Source organism: Neoarius graeffei, chromosome 12 (genome assembly GCF_027579695.1).
Source record: "Neoarius graeffei isolate fNeoGra1 chromosome 12, fNeoGra1.pri, whole genome shotgun sequence".
In the NCBI taxonomy this organism is placed as follows: domain Eukaryota; kingdom Metazoa; phylum Chordata; class Actinopteri; order Siluriformes; family Ariidae; genus Neoarius; species Neoarius graeffei.
Window position 1 is genome coordinate 18,838,981 of NC_083580.1, and position 26,821 is coordinate 18,865,801.

General features: G+C 41.2%; 1 protein-coding gene across 1 annotated transcript in view; it reads right to left on the minus strand.

Moving 5' to 3' along the window:
- Positions 1–4,455: 4,455 nt before the first annotated feature.
- Positions 4,456–26,821, minus strand: part of LOC132895246 (volume-regulated anion channel subunit LRRC8A-like) — a 59,990-nt gene continuing 37,624 nt past the window's right edge. The window contains exons 5-7 of the mRNA XM_060935614.1: positions 25,888–26,058; positions 24,399–24,704; positions 4,456–4,783 (exon numbers count right to left, since the gene is read on the minus strand). Of these exons, the coding sequence (XP_060791597.1) occupies positions 4,508–4,783; positions 24,399–24,704; positions 25,888–26,058 (753 nt within the window). The 3' untranslated portion in view covers positions 4,456–4,507. The remainder of the gene's footprint in view (positions 4,784–24,398; positions 24,705–25,887; positions 26,059–26,821) is intronic.

Sequence of the window (26,821 nt, forward strand, 5' to 3'; positions counted from 1 at the left end):
TCATCTGTATACATTACAATATTAACTCAGTCACATACAAGTGGGAGGTCGTTAATGTAAATACTAAACAGCAATGGCCCCAAAATAGACCCCTGTGGCAGCCCCATTTCACATGCCTTGGATGAGGAAAGTGCACTATTAACCTGCACACACTGGTAACGATCACTAAGATAAGATTTAATCCATTTTTGTGTCAACAGACAGATCGTAATTAACTAGTTTATTTAATAGTTTCTCGTGGTTGACTGTATCGTAAGCCTTGCGAAGATCAAGGAATACTGCTCCCACCACCCCTCCTTGATCAAGATAATTTTTTATTTTCTCAATGAAATAGCAACAGGCAGTTTCTGTGGAGTGCTTTTTCCTAAAGCCAAATTGCATTGGATGTAAAAGGCTATTATAATCAAGATGGTCTGTTAATTGTTCAACAACTACCCTTTCAAATATTTTTGAAAGGGCTGGGAGAATACTAATAGGTCGATAGTTGCATACTTCTTGTGAATTACCTGCTTTAAACACAGGTGTCACTATGGCATTTTTAAATACACTAGGGAAGATGCATTCATCAAAAGATTGGTTTACCAATTTAGTCAAAGGGGTAATTATGTATTCTTTATGTTTTTTTTTATCAAGGCAGTGTCCATTCCATAGATATCTTTTGCTTTACTATTTGTAAGTGTAGATAAAATCTTTGCAACCTTTGACTCATTTGTGGGTGCCAAGGTTAATGAGGCTGTAGCGCTAATGGGTATTTGTGAGGTACTTATTTTTCCAAATATCTGACCTAGCTGTTGCACAGAGTTTATAAAATAATCGTTAAAATGATTTGCAACAGCCAAGCTATCATCTACAATACTGCTGTTTATTTTGAGTTCTAATTTACCACACTTGCGATTTTCCTTTCCAAGAAGTTTGTAAATGTGTTTCCATAGTTTTTTGCTATTTCCTTTTGCATCTCTTATGATGTCAAGGAAAAAAATTTGCTTTTGCCTTTCTGAGCTGTGTTACAACTTTATTTCTTAAACTTTTAAAAATTAAATTATCGGTAACCAACCTTGATTTTAAAAATGTTTTTAAGGCGGCATCTCTTTTCTTCATTAGGTCCCAGAGGTCATTGTTAAACCAGGGGAGATTTTGTTTTGATTTTGGTTTCTGTCAGTGTTTTAGTGTTTTAGTAATAAATTAATGTCTCCATTGATTGTTAGTTGCACTCCGATTATTAAGTATACTGAAAAGGAGCAAAACAGAAGTTAAAAGTAGTCAGTGATTTTCGTGAAAGTTAGTTATTTGATGGCAGCTGTACCAACAGAGCAACTGCCCGAAACACGGCACGTGCACTGTCTCGGCTAGAACACTGAAAGAGTGAGCCCTCTCCATTGACAAGCAACATGACTGACAAGCAAAGAGAGATGCCTATTTGTCCCTTAATTTTTGGTGCTAAATCCCCCTCCATGAAATTTATGGTTTAAACGCTAAGATTAACAGATTAACAGGTCAGGATCATTCTTTCCTGTGTGTCGCATTTATTGAAACAAGGCAGTGATACTGCCATGAAAACAAGACTGCAATTTCTGGAAAAAAAAATCATAATGGAGCCCTCTCCATTGACAAGCAACATGACTGATAAGCAATGAGAGATGCCTACTTGTCCCTTAATTTTTGTTGCCAAATCCCCCTCCCATGAAATTTATGACTTAAAAAATGCTAAGATTAACAGATTAACAGGTCAGGATCATTCTTCCCTGTGTGTCACATTTATTGAAACAAGGCAGTGACACTCCCATAAAAACAAGACTGCAATTTCTGGAAAAAAAAATCAATTACACAGGTGGTTTGTACTCAGTGGCGGCTGGTAGTCTTTCAAACAGGGGAGGCTGGTCGGTTACGATATTTCCAGATTTTAAAAGAAAAAACACATCGATTTTGCCCATACTCTTGCCTCTGATCTGGCTGATTGTTAGCAGGGTCACAAACTGTGAAATAACAGGTTCTTTTGGCCCATTAGCCTATTGTCCAATATACATGATGGTGGTGTTTGGGGGGGTATATTTTAACATTTTATATTTTAAAATTGTGGCATGTTGTTTAAAAATTGATCATTATTGAAAGCAGCTCTTTGTCAGGAACCTCAGCAGTAACAGCAGAGTGTTCTGGAATAGGCACAAGCACTGACCTTGGGGAGCCAAACATAGAGCTGGGTGCCACACATTTCATTCAATGACACTTTCCCTGTATTTTACTTATTTTGACTGAGAAATGTTTTATTGACAATTTTGATAACCCTTCACTTTTAAACCAGGTCTGTAGTGTGAAATGTTCTCAGCTGTTTTTGTTTAAAAATGTTTTCCAAATTGTAGCTGTGTTTAATTAATATCCAGAAAAATATATATTCCAATATAATATACTCAGCATAACCATTTTAAATAGATTCTATATTTTTGGTCCATCCATGACATATTACTAAAGTAGCCTATTTACTGTTGTTGATGTGGGTCACATATTATTCCCTACCTTTTTCACCAAGTCAATTTGAGGCGTTGGTCTACCCTGCTCTTTAATTTTAATTTTTTCCTCGAAAGGAAGACTGGCAAATGGCTTCGCCAAAATTAAATCAACAATGCTTGGCATCCATGCGCAGCTTTCTTGCTAGCTGACTAGCCCCCTCAAGTTCAAGTTCAGTCACTCAAATAAACGAAATTTCTGGAACTAAGATAGCAAACTTGACAACACTATATTTACACTTTATTTACAATGAAAATATATACAAACTAAAAAAGCTGGTAGAAACCATATGTAATGAATGAAATCAAAATGTAAGCTGATCTCTTACAATACACCACAGCACTTGCGAATCCGCATGGGACTGAACTGAGATTCACCGCTGCCTGTCTATATTTGAAACGAGCTGTCAATCAAAGAAAATATCCGGCCGCTTTCACCAATCACCAGTCTCCTCGCGGAAAGCTTTGCCATGTCCCTCCCACTATGAGGCTGGGAGTCCGTACTACGTTTTCGCGGTATTTGTCCAATAATCGTCTTGCATTTTGATATTGAAAAGCGCATAGCTCCCAAATGCCATTGAAGTCCACTGAGGCTGGGCTGCATCGCGTTGTCACGAGGGGGAGAAACTCACGCACACATTAGGCGAACTGGGGAAAGTTATAACGGAATGATTTCGCACTGTAGTTGGGTTGAGCACATATATTTCTATGATTCTGGATCTGAAATAGCAATGTTATAAGGTGGGCTATAACATAAGCCTAGCGCAATTCATCCTACACGATGTTCGTCATTTTTAGAGGAAGCTGAGCCTCCCTCGTTGTCTTAGAGCAATCGCCCGTGTTTGCACTGCATACTGGGAATAAGGAAGCCAACAGACAGTGTGTGGATGAACCACAAGGTAGCATCAGTAAAAAGATGATTATTTTTCTATACTTAAAAAAAAAAAAAAAAGTTGATAACTTCAACAAAATAGACTTCATGCTAACACTAAAACAAATTCTGGTTACACAATTATACATTGTGACTATAGGAAACAGTTATAGAAGCAAGTTAATTTTTTTCCAAATACATTTATTGGTCTTTTTGCATTACAGAACACTAACAATTGAACTACTGTCACAGATAGAACCTAACATTCACACACCTAAACTTGCACAATCCACATATCAATGCACAATTTTGCAAAATTAAAATCAATGTAAAATTTGAAATTAAATACTTAAACTTCAATATAATAAGGATCACACTTTAAAATGAAATAAAAGTTTACATTTCAGACTCTAGAACAGGGATGGGCAACTGGCGGCCCACGGGTCGCATGCGGCCCACCTCCTTACTCAGTGCGGCCCGTAGATCATTTATTAATTATCAGGAAAAAAAATTAACCGCGGCCTTTTTACAGTTGCAATTACACTGTAGACCGATAGAGGGCACTTCCTTTAGCTTGCGGTGCTAAAGGAAGCCACGTCATTATGTTGTTGTATACGTCATTACGTCGCTGTATACGTCAGTTACGTTGCTACGTTTGCATAAACCTTGGCGCGAATATCGAAGCAAAAACAACACAGAAGAAGCAGCTGCGACAACAACAATAATAATAATGGATGACTTTGCGTTTGTACAGCCTGGACAAGTCGCCAGGTCATCACAGGGCTGACACATAGACACAGACAACCATTCACACTCACATTCACACCTACGGTCAATTTAGAGTCACCAGTTAACCTAACCTGCATGTCTTTGGACTGTGGGGGAAACCAGAGCACCCGGAGGAAACCCACGCAGACACGGGGAGAACATGCAAACTCCACACAGAAAGGCCCTCGCCGGCCACGGGGCTCGAACCCGGACCTTCTTGCTGTGAGGCAACAGCGCTAACCACCACACTACCGTGCCACCCCTCCACTAAATATATACAGTAAAAACTAATGAAAAATGTTAAAGAGTTTCTTGCAGCTTTTCATCTGCCTCCATTTTCACTCTTCTCATTCATAGTATTTCAGTCTCAGGCTTGCTCCTTGTCGGCTCTCCATAACTGCTCCTTCACTTCAGGAGGAAGTGTTTTGAAGAGCTCTTCCTCCACCACCAGGCCTGAGCGTTTTAGCATGCAGCACTTGCCCAGCTCCACCGGCAGGCCTTCTAGCAGATTACCGTGCAGCTCCAGCTGTGTCAAAAATGTGAGCTCTCCGAAACGCGATGACAGTGCAGTCAGGCAGTTTTTCCCTAGGTTCAGCGTCCGAAGCTTCTTGCACTGGAATAGAGCAGGTGGTAATATCTCGATCTGAGAGACGAGAGAAAGAAAAGCAGTTAAAGATGTTAATTTTCACTAGACAATTTTTCTACTTTCCTAATGACATGATTGTTCCTTAATGTCTGAACAGAGATTATTGTAGGTGCGTTTCATCAAAGTCATAATTACCAGTGAGGAACTCAATTTTCTCAAAATGTTTAAACTTCACGGAATGTAGTTTAGAATGTATTCATTATAAACAGAGACATGACCACAAAAATTACAGCTGCTTCCAGGGTTAAAAGTAGTTTTAAGTATCACATGTCAGGATTGCATTCTATACATGCCTTGTACCATGGGCGATTGCTCTAAGACAGGGATGGGCAACTGGCGGCCTGCGGGCCGCATGCGGCCCGCCTCCTTACTCAGTGCGGCCCGTAGATCATTTATTAATTATCAGGAAAAAAAATTAACCGCGGCCTTTTTTTTTTTTTACAGTTGTAATTACACTGTTGACCAATAGAGGGCGCTTCCTTTAGCTCGCGGTGCTAAAGGAAGCCACGTCATTACATCGTTGTATACGTCATTACGTCGCTGTATATGTCAGTTACATCGTTGTATACGTCATTACGTCGCTGTATACGTCAGTTACGTCGCTACGTTTGCATAAACCTTGGCGCGAATATCGAAGCAAAAACAACACGGAAGAAGCAGCAGCAACAACAACAATAACTAGACCGGACAATTCCCCGGGGGAAATTGTGAGAGGATGCAGTGCGCGAAGCAATTCGGTCACGCATGTTCGCTGGCCGTGAATGTGTGACCTGCAATGATGTTTCAATGCAATGATTGTGTGTGTGCTTGAGACAGCAGCCGTCATGAAGAAGAGCTATTCAAGAGTATAAACAAAGTGACTACAGGCGGAAATTAGCATGTACTGCTATAACCTGGGACAGACATCTGTCCTTACCACAAGGATAATGTTTAATTTGTGCGCTGTCCCTTTTAAAAATAAAATAAACTCTAAACTCTAAGAAGAGTGTTTGTAGTTTGTATGTACGAACAGAAGTGTTCCTAATAAAGTGGGCGGCTAAGGTGAAGTGTCATGCCGACCGAGGCTGTTTTTCTGTCACGTTTATAATGGGTGTCAATGAGGCCATTCGGCTGCCCTCTTCTCAGTTTGAGGCTTCTCATTCAAAAACTGTAAATCCTATCATTTAGGTAGACACATTGTGTGAATCAGGACAAGTTTTCCTACTACTTTTGAGAAAGTCATGTCTGTACAGTGAAATTTGTGGCTGAAAACACAGTTTAAGCGAGAAAGTTTGAGCTTTTTTTCCAAGCCGTCTCCACTCTGACTTAACGAGCTTCACTGGTGTGTAACGCAATAGACACCCATTCAAAAGCTGGATTTTCTCCCGGAACCCACATGGCGTTTGAGCCGGGACTGATCCGAAAGTGTAGAACCTAGCAGAAAAGTTGAATGCCAGATCCACAGAGGAGAAGTTTTCCTACGTTTTAGAGTTTGAATCACGTCTCTAGGTGAAAGCATGCCAGAGCAGCGGACGTTTGAAAAACGTTGAAAAAGTGCTTTTTTTTCAGTTAATTCCATAGAAATGAATGGGGTTTTTTTGCGACGATTTTTTCGCGACTACGTCACGAAAAAATCGTATTCTGTAGAGAAAAGTAATAGCATAGCGAGTCCGATCGAGCCGCACGTTTTGATATAGTGTTTGTAGTTTGTATGTACGAACAGAAGTGTTCCTAATAAAGTGGGCGGCTAAGGTGAAGTGTCATGCCGACCGAGGCTGTTTTTTTTTTCTCATCTCATTATCTCTAGCCGCTTTATCCTTCTACAGGGTCGCAGGCAAGCTGGAGCCTATCCCAGCTGACTACGGGCGAAAGGCGGGGTACACCCTGGACAAGTCGCCAGGTCATCACAGGGCTGACACATAGACACAGACAACCATTCACACTCACATTCACACCTACGGTCAATTTAGACTCACCAGTTAACCTAACCTGCATGTCTTTGGACTGTGGGGGAAACCGGAGCACCCGGAGGAAACCCACGCGGACACGGGGAGAACATGCAAACTCCACACAGAAAGGCCCTCGCCGGCCCCGGGGCTCGAACCCAGGACCTTCTTGTTGTGAGGCGACAGCGCTAACCACTACACCACCGTGCCGCCCTGTTTTTTTTTTTCACAAAAAAAAGAAATTCACAAAATTCTTTCACAGTGAGTGCTAGAAGGGTCTCCTGAATAGACTGATGTAATTTTTTGTCTGTAGTGTTAAAAATTAGAGACTTTTCTGTCACTTTTATAATGGGTGTCAATGAGCTAAGACACACAAGGTCTTGAATTTTGTGCTGTTTTTTACTACGGAACAGGCCTCGAACAATGACAAATAACTCGACAACGGAAGCAGCTATTCACAAAATTCTTTCACAGTGAGCGCTAAAAGGGTCTCCTGAATAAAATGATGTATTTTTTTGTCTGTAGTGTTAAAAATGACGACACTAGAACGACTTAAAAATGAGAGACTTTTCTGTCCCATTTATAATGGGAGTCAGTGAGGCCGCTCACCTGTGCTCTCCTCAGTTTGAGGCTTCTCATTCAAAAACTGTAAATCCTATCGTTTAGGTAGACACATTGTGTGAATCAGGACAGGTTTTCCTACTACTTTTGAGAAAATCATGTCTGTAGAGGGAAATTTGTGGCTGAAAACACAGTTTAAGCGAGAAAGTTTGACCTTTTTTTTCAAGCTCTCTCCACTCTGACTTAACGAGCTGCACTGGTGTGCAACGCAATAGACACCCATTCAAAAGCCGGATTTTCTCCCGGAACCCACATGGCGTTTGAGCCGGGACTGATCCGAAAGTGTAGAACCTAGCAGAAAAGTTGGATGCCAGATCGACAGAGGAGAAGTTTTCCTACGTTTTAGAGTTTGAATCACGTCTCTAGGTGAAAGCATGCCAGAGCAGTGGATGTTTGAAAAAGTGCTTTTTTTTCAATTAATTCCATAGAAATGAATGGGGGTTTTTTGGGCGATTTTTTCGCGACTACGTCGCGAAAAAATCGTATTCTGTAGAGAAAAGTAATAGCATAGCGAGTCCGATCGAGCCGCACGTTTTGATATATTGTTTGTCTGTGTGCGACGTACGGTTATTGAGTTAATCGAAATCTAAATTTGCGTAGGAGGAAGAAGAATACGGAAGAAGAAGAAGAAACACGTAGAAGAACAATAGTTGCAGTGCTTTGCACTGCAACCTAATAATAATGGATGACTTCGCGTTTGTACAGCTGCTGCTTCTCGTCGCTTAAAAATGGCGATCTTTCGCAGTCTTGTTATTGTTGTTGGTCTTAACAACTCCGCCCCCCCCCGCTGACGTAAGTGGTTCTTTCCTCTGGCCCAGCATAGAGTTGGTGCTAGCCTGGAACCGGTTTTTCTGGCCCCAGAGCCAGTTCTTTGTCAGTGGAAACAGAAAACCCGATTCCAAACTAAGCACTGGCCCCGAACCAGCCCTGGAACTGCTTTGGTGGAAAAGGGGCAGAGGTTTCGCAGGGCTCCTCCGACAGAGCGAGGTCAACTGCCCTATACTGCACTGTCTCATACATCAGGTGAGTAGCCTCATTAACTGTGAGATGTAGGCCTGAGTTTGACATGGCAGGACAAAAATATTTTTTTTTAACATGCCATGCATTTTATCTCTCCAGGAAGCCCTCTGCGCGAAGACACTGAACTTTAGCCACATTATGGATTTAGTGACCAAAGTAACAAATCTCATCAGAAGGGGGAACAGGTCCCTTTGTCACAGGAGGTTCATTGCCTTTTTGGATGAAGTGGACGCTGCGTATGGGGATTTACAAATGCACGCTGAGATCAGATGGATGAGTCGAGGGAAGTGTCTGAAGTGTTTTTTTGCGTTGTGCTCTGAACTACCATTGTTCTTGGAGAACAGTATTAGTGGTGATACAAGCACCTACTGCAGAAAACTCAAAGACACAGTTTATTTGCGACATGGCCTTTCTGACAGACATCACCTCGCATCTCAACCACCTTAACACACACTTGCAGGGGAGAGACCAAACTGTTTGCGATCTGTATGCGCACACAACCGCATTCCAGCGTAAACTTGACCTGTTCATAGAAGGATTTTCTTCCCATCGTCCAAATTTGGCACACTTTCCCGCTTGTGAGGAGATACGAAAAGATAACCCCAGGTGCGAGAAACTACTTCAGAAGTATAGGGCCGACATCGAAAAATTGCAGGAGCAGTTTAACGATTGTTTCCAAGATTTTCATGTGATGAAACCACAAATTGCGCTATTCACGGACCCCGTCTCTGCTGCTGTCAGCGAGCAACCATCAGAACTGCAGCTCGAACTCTGCGAGTTGCAGTCAGATCCGTATTTTCAAGCAAAGCGCAATGAGAGGGGAATTTCATTTTGGAGACTGCTACCAGAGGCACTTTTTCCACTCCTCAGAGATTTTGCTCTGTCAATGGCCAGCATGTTTGGGAGCACTTACATTTGTGAGAGCAGCTTTTCAACAATGAAGCACATTAAGTCAAAAGAGAGGAACAGATTCACAGATGATACTCTTTTTCATTTGATGCGGATTGGATGCACAAAGATTGACATTGACATCCAGTCTATTGTGCGCCAGCAGGCAAAACCACAAGTATCTCATTAAGTTGCACTTAATGTTGGGCCGCTGTTTTTTTAGTTTTGTGCCTCATTGAATGTGAGCCCTTTGCACTTTGTTTCTTTTAAAACAAACTTGTGTTTGTCGTTTAACAAGACGAGCATCATGTTAAAAATGCATTTCTGTGTGGAAAATATTAAATAAATGTATGTTGGGTCAATAAACATACAGACATAAGAATATACAAATATTTTGTTCTTATTTAAAATTCTTTTGTAACTTCTCTCATATCTGATTAGTTGAAGTGCGTGGTCATGTGGCCCTCTGATGGTGGTGATGAAAAATTGTGGCCCTCTTTATCATGCAAGTTGCCCATCCCTGATCTAAATGATCTTTTTTACCAGGTGTGAATTGTTCATTACCCCAGATAGGGGTGAATTGGGAGAATACTGAAGTCTCTCCCATATGTTTGTGTGCAGTGTGCCACACTAAAATTGTGTTTTTCAGGAAGGGATTTTTTGTATGCTTAAGTCTTTTTTCATCTGAAGAATATAAATAACTATATAAGGACAATTCTTGAACTGATTCTTGTTCAATGCTTACCCAAGATGGGGGTGAAGTACAAAAATAACGTGTAGCTGATGTTAACTGGGCCGCCATATAGTACCACCTGAGATTTGGAAACTGAAGGCCCCCCTCTCTCATAAGGCTGGTATAGTAATTTTAGGCGAAGTCTTGCTTTCCTATTGTTCCAGATGAACTGACTGAACAACTTGGTTAAATGATCGTGAAACAATGCTGGTAATGGCAGAGGAAGTGTCTGGAAAAAGTACAGGAATTTAAGTAAAACTCATTTTTATAACATTTATTCGTCCCATCATGGATATGGGTAAATTAGACCATCGGTTTAATAATTTGGTGACTTCATCTACCAGAGGGTCATAGTTTGATGGGATTATTTTATTGAGTTGTGGAGTAATTTTAACACCCAGATATTTGAAACCTTCAGTAGCTGTTGTAAATGGTGTTGTTATTGTGGGGTTTCCCCGCTCTTCCTCATTAAGAAACATTAATATAGATTTAGAATTATTAATTTTGTACCCAGAGAATTTTCCAAAGTCTTCTAATAGCCTTGTCAGGTTCAGGATGCTCTTTTTTAAAATCTGTCAGAAAAAAAATGTCATCCGCAAATAAAGAAATTAGGTGGTCTCTTTTACCAATTCTTATGCCTGATATTCCCGCATGTGTTCTCACCGCTACAGCTAAAGGTTCTATTGCTAATGTAAAAAGTAGTGGTGACAAAGGGCATCCCTGTCTCGTTGATTGCTGTAGGCTAAAGGGTTTTGAAATGTTATTAGTTAGAATTTGTGCTGTAGAATTTGTATATAGTAGTCGAATCCATTGAAGGAATGACTCACCCAATCCATATCTTGGAAGTAGTTCCAGGAGATAATTCCATTCTATTCTGTCAAATGCTTGGCATGCATCTAGAGCTAACATTGCTGTGTCTTTAGTGTTATGTTTCTCATAGAACCCGTCTGATATTGTGATAGCCCTGTCCATTTCTAACAAAACCTTGTTGGTCATCAGTTATCAATTTAGGTAAATATTTGTCTCGTCTCCTAGCAAGAGCCTTACATAATATCTTGGTATCCCATCCCATAAGATTAATTCCCCTGTAGGAGGAACATTCAGTTGGGGATTTATTTGGTTTTAATAAGAGTTATAGTAGCTATTCTCAACGAATCCAGTAGCATTCCCAATTCATATGATTCATTATACATGTCTAGAAGTGGCTGTACCAATTTACTTTTAAATTCTTTATAAAATTCTATTGGCATCCCATCTGGTTCGGGTGCTTTACCACTATTCATATTTCCTATAGCTTCTAAAAGGTCCTCTATTGTTAGTGGATTATCAAATATTGCTTTATCCTCCTCTGATAATGTCTGGAATTGTAACTGGTCAAGAAAGGTGTTCTGAGCTTCTTCATTTCCATTATGTTCTGATTTGTATAACAGCTTATAAAACTCTCTGAAGTTATCATTTATCTCTGTGGGGTCAATCATTAAGTTACCTGTTTTTGACTTAATACTATGAATTGTCCTTTCAGCCTGTGTTTTCTTAATTCACCAGGCCAGAAAACTACCTGCTTTTTCTCCTTGATCATAATATGCTTGCTTAGTCCACATTAAACTCTTAAACTGACAACTGAAAGAGTGGCTATCATATTTAGCTCTTATAATAGTCAGGTTTTGTAGTTTTTTTTGGATCTTTGTCATGATAGAACTCGCTCTATGTTTTTAATTTGTTTTTCTAATGACTATTTCTTGTTTGTATTGCTTATTTTTGTTACTGGCGTAGCTTATAATTTCTCCCCTTATGTAGGCTTTGAAAGTTTCCCATCTAATACTAGCCATGGTTTCATCCTTATTTAATTCAAAATACATGTCTATAGACTTTTTCTTTCGATTACGTTCATTATGTCTTATATTGAATATTGTTAGTTTTTTCTTTTTTATCAGACATCTAATTTTTTAGGTTTGTTTACCTGACATGTTTCGACGTACGACTGTCGTCTTCCTCAGAGTGTCACCGGATGCTATTGGTGACGCATCTTTTATCAGCTGATGTTTCCGAAGGCGTGGCCTTCCTGTCTGGATTGACAGGTCAGTCACGCCTTCTACTGTCAGTTCGTCCCCTGCAAGATGGCACTCCAGGTATGGGAGAGCATGTATGCTCCCTCATCTCGGTTGATGGTCCAGACAGGAAGGCCACGCCTTCGGAAACATCAGGTGATAAAAGATGCGTCACCAATAACATCCGGTGACACTGAGGAAGATGACAGTTGTATGTCGAAACATGTCAGGTAAACAAACCTAAAAAATTAGATGTCTGATAAAAAAGAAAAAACTAACAATATTCAATATAAGACATAATGAACGTAATCGAAAGATTAAGAATAAGTTATGGAGATAAAAGTATCAAGTAGTTTCGCCGCCTTGAAAGATTGACGCGAAAACGGGCACGCTACAGGAATCACCTGAGATTCAATCTGCGCTGCCGGGATGAAGAAGTCGTACCGGCCAGCCTGAACATCAAGAACCCGATTCCAACCAGAAACGCGGAGAAGATGATCAGGAAAGTGCAGATGACTCTGGTAAAAGAATGGATACGGTGCACAACTGACAAACTCAATAATATCAACAGCGAATTACATAGGGAGATGGAAACTTTCAAACGCCGGTTTCCCCAGAACAAGGAAATGGAATTAGCAATACACGGACACTTGGCAGACATACACGAGCAGGAATTCACCAAGACAAAAACCCGACAAATCCGAAAACTGGACAAACTCATCGCACAGAAAAAGAAGGCAGAACCGGAGCACGCACACATCAACAAAAAATGGATCCACAACATATCAAGGTACAAACTCTCACAAGCAGAACACAGTATACTAGGAAAAGGACTCAACTACGCTGTCACACCGCACAATATACCACACGATGAATTCATTCTGGCAACTGAATTAGCATGTGAGAAAATAAAGGATCAGGGACAAAAAGCAGCACTAAGAAACGCAATAGCTGGTATATTGAAAACGGCCAAACCACCACCTAGCAACAGCACGAAACAGGAAGCCAAAGCCATGAGAACATTAGCAAAAAATAAAGACATCACAATCCTCCCAGCAGATAAAGGCAGAACAGTAGTTATCATGGACACCGATGAATATGAACACAAAATGATGGAATTACTCAGTGACAATGCCTTCGAGATATTAAGAAAAGACCCAACAGAAGACAAGAAAAAGAAACTTAAAGCATTACTCAAACCGCTACTCAATGAAAATAAAATAGATAAACAGGCATATAATCATTTAGTACCCACAGCCAATGTCATCCCCAGGATTTACGGTACACCAAAAATACACAAACCAGGAACAACATTACGCCCCATAGTAGATAGCATTGGTTCAGTGACATACAACTTATCAAAAGCACTTACCGAAATAATTAAACCATGACTAGGACTCACAGACCAACACTACAAAAACTCAAAACAACTGGCAGAAGAACTAAAAAACATAAAAATGCAACAAGACGAAGTTTTCATTTCACACGATGTCATATCTCTTTTCACCAGAACACCCATGGAAGCCACCATACAGGTAGTACAAGAAAAATTAAAAACAGACAGGACGCTCAAGAAACGCACAAACCTCACTGTACAAGACATTACGCAACTCCTTCAATTCATCGCCACATCCACATACTTTCAGTTCAGGAACACAATTTACAGACAAAAGGAAGGTTTTGCCATGGGAGACCCACTATCAGCTATCATGTGCGGCTTTTTCATGGAAGACCTGGAGCAGAAAGCACTCACTACAATACCAGCGGAATACAGACCAACACTCTGGAAACGGTATGTGGACGACATATTGGAAAAAGTAAAAGAGGGGATACACTCAACAACTTACCGACCATCTCAATACTATAGACAATACCGGCAATATAAAATTCACACATGAAGAGGAAACGGAGCAGTCAATAGCATTTTTGGACTTAAAAATACATCACACAGAAGAGGGGGACATCAAAATAAAAGTACACAGGAAACCCACACACACCGACCAATATTTAAACTGGACTTCCGAACACCCCATAATGCACAAAATATCTGTAGTTAGAACATTACATGAACACGCAGCAATAATTACAGATGCACAGGACAAAGAACAGGAAGAACAACATATACAGTACAACACGCACTGAAGGCATGTCAATATCCACAATGGGCAATATCCAAAGGAGCGGAACACGTCAAAAACAATAAAACACAGAAGAAAGAGAAAAAACAAACCAACAAACAAGAACACAGGGGAGTAGTGACATTACCATACATCAGAGGAATAACGGAACGCATTCAAAGAGCAATGAGGAAACACAACATTAACACACCTGTCAAACCATACACAACACTCCGTCAGATCCTGGTTCATCCCAAAGACAGAACACATCCAGACAACAGATGCAACACCATATATAAGATTCCATGCCAATTATGCAATAAAACTTACATTGGGGAGACAGGAAGGAGTTTCAACACAAGAAAAAATGAACATAAGAAAGAGTGCGAAAAGGACATAGCTACAAGACAAACCCGAGCAATAAAAGAAAAGGCACAACAGGAAAATTATAAGTCAGCCATAACAGATCATTGCAAAAGGGAAAATCATATTATGGACTGGGGGAATGCCAGAGTCATCCGCACAGAAGATAATAAACATCAGCGCTGGATCAGGGAGGCCATAGAGATCCGTAAGCGAAGTCCGAGGACCATCAACCGAGATGAGGGAGCATACATGCTCTCCCATACCTGGAGTGCTATCTTGCAGGGGACGAACTGACAGTAGAAGGCGTGACCGACCTGTCAATCCAGACAGGAAGGCCACGCCTTCGGAAACATCAGCTGATAAAAGATGCGTCACCAATAACATCCGGTGACACTCTGAGGAAGACGACAGTCGTACGTCGAAACATGTCAGGTAAACAAACCTAAAAATTTAGATGTCTGATAAAAAAGAAAAAACTAACAACATGTCTATAGAGTTTTCTATAAATGAAGGTTTGGATCCTTTAACAAAAACGATTGTAATCTCCATCTTTTTGGACAATAATCAATTTTTATGGTTAGTTTTTTTCTTTTTTATCAGACATCTAGTTTTAGGTTTGTTTACCTGACATGTTTCGACATACGTAACTGTCGTCTTCCTCAGAGCGTCACCGGATGTTGTTGGTGACACATCTTATTAGCTGATGTTTCCGAAGGCGTGACCTTCCTGTCTGGTTTGACAGGTCGGTCACGTCTTCTGCTGTCCGTTCGTCCCCTGCAAGATGGCACTCCAGGTATGGGAGAGCATGTATGCTCCCTCATCCCAGTTGATGGTCCTCGGGCTTCGCTTTCAGATCTCCATTGCCTCCCTGATCCAGTGCTGATGTTTGTTATCTTCTGTGCGGATGACTCTGGCATTCCCCCAGTCCATAATGTGATTTTCTCTTTTGCAGTGGTCTGTTATGGCTGACTTGTAATTTTCTTGTTGTGCCTTTTCTTTTATTGTTCGGGTTTGTCTTGTAGCTGTCTCCTTTTCGCACTCTTTCTTATGTTCATTTTTCCTTGTGGTGAAGCTCCTCCCTGTCTCCCCGATGTAGGTTTTATTGCATGATTGGCATGGAATCTCATATATGGTGTTGCATTTGTTTTCCGGATGTATTCTGTCTTTGGGATGAACCAGGATCTGACGGAGTGTTGCATGTGTGGTTTGACAGGTGTGTTGATGTTGTGTTTCCTCATTACTCTTTGGATGCGTTCCGTTATTCCTCTGATGTATGGCAATGTTACTACTCCCCTGTGTTCTTGTTTGTTGCTTTGTTTTTTCTCTTTCTTCTGTGCTTTGTTGTTCTTGACCTGTTCTGCCCCTTTGGATATTGCCCACTGTGGATATTGACATGCCTTCAGTGCGTGTTGTATGTGTTGTTCCTCCTGTTCTTTGTCCTGTGGATCTGTGATTATTGTTGCGCGTTCATGTAATGTTCTGACTACTGATAATTTGTGCATTATGGGGTGTTCGGAAGTCCAGTTTAAATATTGGTCGGTGTGTGTGGGTTTTGTGTGTACTTTTATTTTGATGTCCCCATTCTCTGTGTGTTGTATTTTTAGGTCCAAAAATGCTATTGACTGCTCCGTTTCCTCTTCATGTGTGAATTTTATGTTGCCGGTATTGTCTATGGTGTTGAGATGGTCGGTGAGTTGTTGAGTGTATCCCGTCTTCACTTTTTCCAGTATATCATCCCCGTAACGTTTCCAGAGTGTTGGTCTGTATTCTGCCGGTATTGTAGTGAGTGCTTTCTGCTCCAGGTCTTCCATGAAAAAGCCGCACATGATGGCCGATAGCGGGTCTCCCATGGCAAAACCTTCCTTTTGTCTGTATATTGTATTCCTAAACTGAAAGTATGTGGATGTGGCGATGAATTGAAGGAGTTGAGTGATGTCTTGTACTGTGAGGTTTGTGCGTTTCCTGAGCGTCCTGTCTGTTTTTAATCTGTCTTGCACTACCTGTATGGTGGCTTCCGTGGGTGTTCTGGTGAAAAGAGATATGACGTCGTGTGATATGAAAACTTTGTCTTGTTGCATTTTGATGTTGTTTAGTTCTTCTGCCAGTTGTTTTGAGTTTTTGCAGTGTTGGTCTGTGAGTCCTCGTAATGGTTTGATTATTTCAGCGAGTGCTTTTGATAGGTTGCATGTCACTGAGCCAATGCTGTCTACTATAGGGCGTAATGGTGTTCCTGGTTAAAAACGGTTTTCCCGGAACAAGGACATGGAAATAGCAATACACAGACACTTGGCAGACATACACGAGCAGGAATTCACCAAGACAAAAACCCGACAAATCCGAAAACTGGACGGACTCATCGCACAGAAAAAGAAGGCAGAACCGGAGCACGCACACATCAACGACAAATGGATCCACAAGTCAGCCATAACAGACCACTGCAAAAGAGAAAATCACATTATGGACTGGGGGAATGCCAGAGTCATCCGTACAGAAGATAACAAACATCAGTGCTGGATCAGGGAGGCCATGGAGATCCGAAAGCAAAGCCCGAGGACCATCAACCGGGATTAGGGAGCATACATGCTCTCCCATACCTGGAGTGCCATCTTGCAGGGACGAACGGACAGTAGAAGACGTGACCGACCTGTCAAACCAGACAGGAAGGTCACGCCTTCGGAAACATCAGCTGATGTGTCACCAACAACATCCGGTAACACTCCGAGGAAGACGACAGTTACATACATCGAAACATGTCAGGTAAACAAACCTAAAACTAGATGTCTGATAAAAAAGAAAAAGCTAACCATATCTAATATAAGACATAATGAACATAATCGAGAGAATAATCAATTTTACCCAATTGGACTTCCATAGACACTGCTGCATGTTCACCAATTACAATGCTGTTATACTAGCATTTTTTAACCTGAGGTTGTAACTCTATAGATATTAGGAAATAGTCAATTCGTGAATGACTTTTATATGAACTAGAGTAACATGAATATTCCTCGTTATTAGGGTTTTTAATTCTCCAGATGTCATATAGTCTAAGGCCCCGGTCACACCGCCCAAACTTTGCTGGAGCGTTCCTTGAACGGTAGGGAGGGGGGGCCGAATTTCGACAACGCTCGTCACCGTGCACAAAATGGGAAAAAAATCGAAAACACGGGCGTTGGCTTAGCGGTGTACCGCTGAAGCCGGCGTTGCTTTAGCGTTGGTTTAGCGGTAGCGAGCGGTAGCGAGCGTTGGTATAGCGGCGTTCTGCGCATGCGGGCTTTGGCTTGGCGGGGGTATAAAGTTGGTTTAGCACCAATCATAGCAAGTCTCTCAGCATCCATGGTGATACAGTTTTACTGTAACTTTGAGCAAATTCGATATAGATGAGGTCTGAACTCAACGGCAGCTCGATTCCAAATGAGCTCCTGGTCCATTTCTCCCCGTATTTATAGCCAAATTCTGGTCCCGCTCCGACACCTCTATACCAACGCCAAACCAAAGTTCATCGCCGCCATGGATAGCTGCTTCAACGCCCGACACCGTTCCAGCAACCCCGTGTCTGCTCGTAAAACGCTTACAACCGCTCCACCGAAGTTTGTGCAACGTTTAATCACCGCCCGGGCAATGCTGGCGAAGCAGCGGTGGTCCAGCGTTCAAGATTTCTGCGTTGGCCTAGCGGACCCAAGCGTCCACGAACTTGCGTCTAGCGGTGCCAAACTTTGACTGGGCGTTGGTGGAGCGGGGGTGAACTTTGCCAGGGCAGAAAATTGCCCCCTCCTCACCGCTCGCAATATTTTGTGCAGCTCAAAACTTTTGGAGTGGTAGGAGGGCCCCTCGAGAAACATCAGCGGTGGCCGAGCGTATACGGCGTTGCTTTAACGGGGGCCAACTTTTGTTAAACGGTGGTGAACGGTTACGAGCTGTGATGAATTTTTTTCACCGCTCCAGGAACGCTCCAGCAAAGTTCGGGCGGTGTGACCGGGGCCTAAGGTCTCGTATATAATCATGGAGTATTTTTCTGGTTTTTGTATGGGTGTCAGTTTGAGTAGATCTATCTAAAACTGGGTCTAGGCTAAAGTCTCCTCCTATAATAGGCCCTCCAGAGCCGACACGGTTAGGAATAGTTTTTCAAAAAAGTACAGGTTATCATCATTGGGACCATATATATATTAATAAGGTTTATTTTTGTGACAGAATACTGACTTATACTATAATGTACCTCCCGTGTGGGTCTTTGAGTTTTATTGTTTGGAATGGTATTGATTTGTGTATAAGAATAGCAACCCCTCTAGCTTGACTATTAAGGGAAGCATGAAAAACATGACCAGGCCATCTTTTGGTTAGCCTTTGTATATCTGTTGTGGTCAGATGTGATTCTTGTATAAAGATAATCTTAGATTTTAGATCTTTTATCCTGTTTAATGCTTGTTTTAATTTGTTTTCCTGAATCCCCTGACATTCCAACTTGTAATATTAGCAATCAGACTATTTTCCTGTTTAGTCCTCTCCATATACAATTAACATTATTCATGTACGTCTGGGATAATAATAATAATGAAAAAAGAAAAAAAAGAGAAACCTTATTATAGAGATGCAAGTTTACACATACATTCAAGCACACACACACACTGAACCTGATATAAACAACCCCTTACTAAACATGGGCATTTCCTTTGGAAAATGCCTACCCCTCCCCTGGAATCAAGGTGGATTTGGAAGATGCTGATCCACAATACCAGGGAGCAACTAATCAACGTGAACTCAACAGACAGCGCTCCAACAGTATCCATCAACCGTGTTAAGTTTACATAATTACTGTAACCCTTATCAAAAGTATCATCACTTATTTTAAAGTGTTAGCTTTCAACATGTAAATAAAGTTCAAATGAAGTGAATTTTAATAAGCCTTTGAACACGATAGCCTACACTATAGGCCGTGTGTGTGTGTGTGTGTTATTTATATATATATATATATATATATATATATATATATATATATATATATATATATATATATATATAAAAAGTCAAGCACTGAGTGTACTCAATTTTTTAAGCCTGCATTTGCCATATATTCTGAATATCACCTGCTTTGATTCGTTGTGTAGTGCATCCAAGTGTTTTTATGTAGCCACCAAGCTACATCAGAAACACGTCCCTCACAACTCACTCACATGGCTCCTCTCCTGCTGCTTGTAGTGGGAGAGTTTTATAAAAATCTTCGACTTCCTGTGGTGTCGAGAAGATATAAATCATCTCGTCATATAGGATCCTAAGCCTGCAGGGGTTGTGTAAGAATTCACGGAAGGCATTAATGTCGACAAACAGCTTTATGATAGGGTGAAACCCCCGTCGGATGCATATCGTCTCCGCGGAGAGATCTTGAGCAAATGTGATCTTGGTCCCATCATGCATGATTTCTAATTTCCTTGTCACCCAGTACACAAGTTCCTTCTCTTGGAAATTTAGAAAGCAGACCAGCCATTTTGGTTTCCTCAAGGCCATTGTGCGATGAACCTGCTCCAATATGAATTACTTTTCTGGTGGTAGTTCCAGCCATCTTGGCAGCATGTCAGTAATAAAGTTGAGGAGAGTTTGTTCTCCCTCTGCTCCCTCTTTTAAGCCAAATATGCGCAGGTTCTTTCTCCTTCCCCTGTTCTCCAGGTCGTCTGTTTTGGCCTCAAGGAAAGTGATTCGCTTGGCAGCCGATTCCAAAGCTGTCTCAGCTTTCTCTAGTGCCCTCTCGGTCTGGTCAATGCGAGTTTCGGCTTCTTCGACACGAGCTGTATTAGTCAAAACATCTTGTTTTATCTCCGTCACAGTACCTTCAAGTGCAGCCAAAGCATTTACCATTCCGGCCAGTTTTGTGTCAATATTATCCAACTTTGTTCCAAATTCCGACTGTAATGATTTTAGCTTGCTTAGCACCTCCGTTATGTTAACCATATTAGCATCTATGTAGCTCAATGGACTCAGAGTTGTTTTAGTGCCTTGCTTGCGTCCACGAGTAAAAATGTTGCACTGTTTCACCACTGAGGACTTTGACATACCGCACTGCATCTTTATTGAGAGTTGTTGAAAGTTTGTAAGGGTATTTTAAAAAAAAAAAAGCAGCCCACAGTTTCGGAGCTTCTCCACTAAGCTGCCATCTTGGTCATGTCATTTTTCTACACTTTTTAAGTACAAATTTTGTTCTTAAATGTTTACTTTATGACTTTTGCATATTTTACCCAAGTGAGTACAGAAACAGTTTATATTTCCTAACATTTATTTTTGTTGGAAAAGTAATGTTAGAGAAAAATGTTTCTATAGGCAGGTTTCCATTAACCGACCTAATGTGTGATTTGAAATTGCAAACTAAAAGAACGAGTAACGGAAACACATGAATTTTATAAACACTCAAATATCGCAAAAAAAAAAAGTATACGGTCATGTGAGGTGATTTTTTTTTAGACAATTCGACAAAGCAATATTTTGCAAGATTGAAATGGAAACTTTTTTGTATTTAAGCCACATCTATTATGATAGGTGCAATCAAAAATCAGATCTTGGAGATCCTTTGCCATGTTTAATTGGAACTACTTTTGCAAGAAAAAAAAAACCCAGCTTTAATTACATAACACTCAATCGTAACACAGACCTTTTGCAATAATGTTTATTCGACTTTATCTACAGTGGTGCTTGAAAGTTTGTGAACCCTTTAGAATTTTCTATATTTCTGCATAAATACGACCTCAAACATCAGATTTTCACACAAGTCCTAAAAGTAGATAAAGAGAACCCAGTTAAACAACTGAGACAAAAATATTATACTTGGTCATTTATTTATTGAGGAAAATGATCCAATATTACATATTTGTGAATGGCAAAAGTATGTGAACCTTTGCTTTCAGTATCTGGTGTGACTCCCTTGTGCAGCAATAACTGCAACTAAATGTTTCCGGTAACTGTTGATCAGTCCTGCACACCAGCTTGGAGGAATTTTAGCCCATTCCTCCATACAGAACAGCTTCAACTCTGGGATGTTGATGGTTTCCTCACATGAACTGCTTGCTTCAGGTCCTTCCACAACATTTCGATTGGATTAAGGTCAGGACTTTGACTTGGCCATTCCAAAACATTAACTTTATTCTTCTTTAACCATTCTTTGATAGAACGACTTGTGTGCTTTGGGTCGTTGTCTTGCTGCATGACCTATCTTCTCTTGAGATTCAGTTCATGGACAGATGTCCTGACATTTTCCTTTAGAATTTGCTGGTATAATTCAGAATTCATTGTTCCATCAACGATGGCAAGCCGTCCTGGCCCAGATGCAGAAAAACAGGACCAAACCATGATACTACCACCACCGTGTTTCACAGATGGGATAAGGTTCTTATGCTGGAATGCAGTGGTTTCCTTTCTCCAAACATAACGCTTCTCATTTAAACCAAAAAGTTCTATTTTGGTCTCATCTGTCCACAAAACACTTTTCCAATAGCCTTCTGGCTTGTCCACATGATCTTTAGCAAACTGCAGACGAGCAACAATGTTCTTTTTGGAGAGCAGTGGCTTTCTCCTTGCAACCCTGCCATGCACACCATTGTTGTTCAGTGTTCTCCTAATGGTGAACTCATGAACATTAGTCAATGTGAGAGAGGCCTTCAGTTACTTAGAAGTTACCCTGGGGTCCTTTGTGACCTCGCTGACTAATACACACCTTGCTCTTGGAGTGATCTTTGTTGGTGGACCACTCCTGGGGAGGATAACAATGGTCTTGAATTTCTTCCATTTGTACACAATCTGTCTGACTGTGGATTGGTGGAGTCCAAACTCTAAAGAGTTTGGTTTTGTAACCTTTTCCAGCCTGATGAGCATTTACAACACTTTTTCTGAGGTCCTCAGAAATCTCCTTTGTTTGTGCCCAGCTGACTATGGGCGAGAGGCGGGGTACACCCTAGACAAGTCACCAGGTTATTGCAGGGCTGACACAGAGACAACCATTCACACTCACATTCACACCTACGGTCAATTTAAAGCCACCCATTAACCTAACCTGTATGTCTTTGGACTGTGGAGGAAACCCATGCAGACACGGGGAGAACATGCAAACTCCACACAGAAAGGCCCTCGCCAGCTGCTGGGCTCGAACCCAGAACCTTCTTGCTGTGAGGCGACAGTGCTAACCACTACACCACCGTGCCGCCCCTTATGCCAGTAAAGAAAGCAAAATTTTACATAACATCACTTCTCAGAGGGGGGAAAGAAACAACCAACCAACCAACCAAAAAAAAAAAAAACATATATGAAGGCTGGTGAGAGAAAAAAGAAGCAAGTGTGAGAGTTAAAAGCTTCCAAAAGAACTGTCGCAGATTCAAGATACTCAGTCAACCACATGAGCTAATTTCCTTATTAAAGTGCACATATAATTCTGAAGATTTTTAAAGCAATGTAGAAAAATGTAGAAACATAATTCAATTACTTTTGAAGGCACTTTTGTTTTGCATCCTTTCTTTGAATGTACATAATACTTTGCACTGTACGTTATCATTTCTGTAGTAATACATCATTCACAGGAAGTTTTATGACAAAAACCTCCCAGAATAGAGATCTTGCAGTCACGTGACCGGAAAGTACACAGCTGCCATCTTGTCGGTCAACAGCACAGCTGAATATTGCTGCACTCGTGTCCAGAATGGATCGATTTCAACCGACGGACTACACGGCTCATTTTTCTAATGAACAGATAACTAGATATATGTCTAAAATAAACGATCTACAGATTAGTGACCCTTATGGCTTACCGGACGGAGTTTTCACGACCGTGTCAGTGGATATGGAACTGCCAGCGGAATACCCAGACGTGTATAATTACCTCATTAACTTTCCCTCGCTGTTCAGTGGTGAAGCACTGCGTGCTTATAAATCTCTGGACAGTTATCTTTACAGAAATTCAGGATTTGTCAGCGACTCAGATGTGGCATCTTGTAAACAAGAAAATGATCCTCACTGGATGGGTAAGTCACTTAAGTATTGAGTATAGCACTGACCAGCCGATTATAGAATAGAATAAGGTAATTCCAGCTGTAATTCCAAATTGTCTGTCTTGTTTACCTGGCGTTGGAGAGGTAGAGGCTTGGCAGTGGAGGTTTGAGTGGCTGTTTTCTGAGCTTAGTCAACAGGCCGCTCTGCAGCCTCGCTTTTGCTTCCTCTCCCGGTGCCGCCAACTTCGCTTTGCTTCCAATAACAATCCACGGAGACCCCGCTGGTCTCGCTATCTCGTCCGAAATGTTTTTTTTTTTTCTCGTCCGGAATGTTGTGCATGCGATGGAAATCGCTACAAACCGTCATTTTCTGCTGGAAACCAATGTCCAGTAAGTCCATACGGTTGTAGTGGATATTGAAGTCCGATCCACAATCTGGATCGGCTGTGACGTCACATGCAAGTGCTCCATATAAGCTTAAGGAAAAGCTGATTAAAAATATTTAAGAACAAAAAGCATAAAGAGAGAGTAAGGTGATACTTAGTTAAGAATATATGAAAGCAGGTATTGGAAAATATCCAACTTCAGAGTGGTAACAGTAACTCCATTTTCATGCTGGGTTGCACAACACTACTGTCATTGATTATCTTCCTTTAGCACACCATGTCTTTTTATTCCTTCCATAATGGTTACAAAATAATGAAATGGTGGAAAGTTTCAGAGATTTTTACCAAAGGTTGTGATTAAAAAAACAAAAACTTGAAGACATGCCTTTTAAAAAAGAAAATATTTCTAGACTTAAAGATCTGTAAAAACTGTGAATCAAGTTTCAGCTTCATCACATTTCCGTGAAGGAACCATTTGGCCATGGAGTTATAGAGCAACTGTAAAGTAGATCAATCTTGCTAGGATGTATTGTGTGTGTGTCCCTCACCTTGTTTGCAGTAACAGCAAAATATCGCAGGTTCTGCAACAGTCCGATATCTGGGTGGATACTGCTCAGGTTGTTGTGGCTCAAGTCAAGGAAGCGCAGCTTGCGGCAGAAGAACAGCTGGCTGGGGAGCTTGTCAATCTTGTTGCAATTCAGGTAGAGGCGCTCGAGGTTGGTGAGTTTGCCAATCTGGATGGGGATGTAGGCGATCTGATTGTCCCAGAGCTTCAGACACACCAGCCGCTGCAGGTGCTGGAAGCAGATGATCTCCTCGATTGTCTTTAGATTATTGTCCTTCAGGTCGATCTTCTGCAGAAGGCAGAGGAAAATAAATTCATTACAAATCTGGAACCACAGAATCAGGCAATAAATGATCCACATATTGAATGAGAATACCATGAATTCTGCATCTTCACTATTTTAAACTGGGGGGAAAAGTGATTCAGTGGTTCCAGTGACAAAAGAGGACAGATGACAACCATGAGGTTGCTAATATTGTTTATTTCCTTCACAGAGAAGTGAAGTCAAAAACAACCTACTTTCCCAGGAAGAGGACATTTTACAGGCATTGTAAACGATCATTTACTGGTTTCTTGCCCTTACCTGAAATATCATGAAAAAGATTCAATGCGTTACATAGAGATACACTGAACCTATGAAATGTCACAGAAGTGTTTGGAGATAATTTGCATCCAACAATAACTTGCAGGACAGGTGTCATCGAATAACAGACATTCCGCAGCATGTATAAAGTCTCATCTTGTCTCATTATCTCTAGCCGCTTTATCCTTCTACAGGGTCGCAGGCAAGCTGGAGCCTATCCCAGCTGACTACGGGCGAAAGGCGGGGTACACCCTGGACAAGTCGCCAGGTCATCACAGGGCTGACACATAGACAGACAACCATTCACACTCACACCTACGGTCAATTTAGAGTCACCAGTTAACCTAACCTGCATGTCTTTGGACTGTGGGGGAAACTGGAGCACCCGGAGGAAACCCATGCGGACAACATGCAAACTCCGCACAGAAAGGCCTTCGCCGGCCACGGGGCTCGAACCTGGACCTTCTTGCTGTGAGGCAACAGCGCTAACCACTACACCACCGTACCGCCCATGTATAAAGTCATTGGATTAAATTTAATAATACAGTGTCTTGCAAAAGTATTAATCCCCTTTGTGTTTGTCCTGTTTTTTTTGCATTACAAGTTGGAATTAAAATGCATTTTTGGGGAAATCCTTTAGGGTAAAACTATGCAAATGGTGCATAGCATCCAACATGAAAGACGGGGTGCCATGAACCTTACAAACATCTCTCACTTCAAAAATTGTGGTCATGGTATTCAAAAATTTGCTTTCATGTGAAACTGATGCCTGAAAGTGCAGTGAAAATGCTGCTAGCCGATCATATACAGGCACCATTCCAACGGTTATGGCTGTTGAAGTGTACAATACAAAGGAATGCTCTGAGACTGAGACTAGGTGAAGATGTACCTGTAGGTTGTGGAGGCTGAAAATGGAATTGGGGATGTGCTCCAGGTCACAATGCACCAGCTTCAGCTTGGTCAGGTTCACCATCTTTCTCAGGCTGTTAAGCACCATCAGCTTGGTGCCCTCGTTATGGATGGAGAGCTTTTGTAAACGCACACCCACATCTGTCACCACCTAGAGAGAGGATTACAATATTGCCATAGCTTTATAGTTATATTGCCTCAGGAATAAATATATAGCTACAGAAGAATATACAGTGGTGCTTGGCAGTTTGTTAACCCTTTAAAATTTTCTACAACCCCGATTCCAAAAACGTTGGGACAAAGTACAAATTGTAAATAAAAACGGAATGCAATAATTTACAAATCTTAAAAACTGATATTGTATTCACAATAGAACATAGACAACATATCAAGTGTCAAAAGTGAGACATTTTGAAATTTCATGCCAAATATTGGCTCATTTGAAATTTGATGACAGCAACACATCTCAAAAAAGTTGGGACAGGGGCAATAAGAGACTGGAAAAGTTAAAGGTACAAAAAAGGAACAGCTGTTCGACAGTGTAAAATTGCAAAGAGTTTGAACATATCATCTACAGTGCATAATATCTTCAAAAGATTCAGAGAATCTGGAAGAATCTCTGTGCGTAAGGGTCAAGGCTGGAAAACCATACTGGGTGCGCGTGATCTTCGGGCCCTTAGACGGCACTGCATCACATACAGGCATGCTTCTGTATTGGAAATCACAAAATGGGCTCAGGAATATTTCCAGAGAACATTATCTGTGAACACAATTCACCGTGCCATCCGCCGTTGCCAGCTAAAACTCTATAGTTCAAAGAAGGAGCCGTATCTAAACATGATCCAGAAGTGCAGACGTCTTCTCTGGGCCAAGGCTCATTTAAAATGGACTGTGGCAAAGTGGAAAATTGTTCT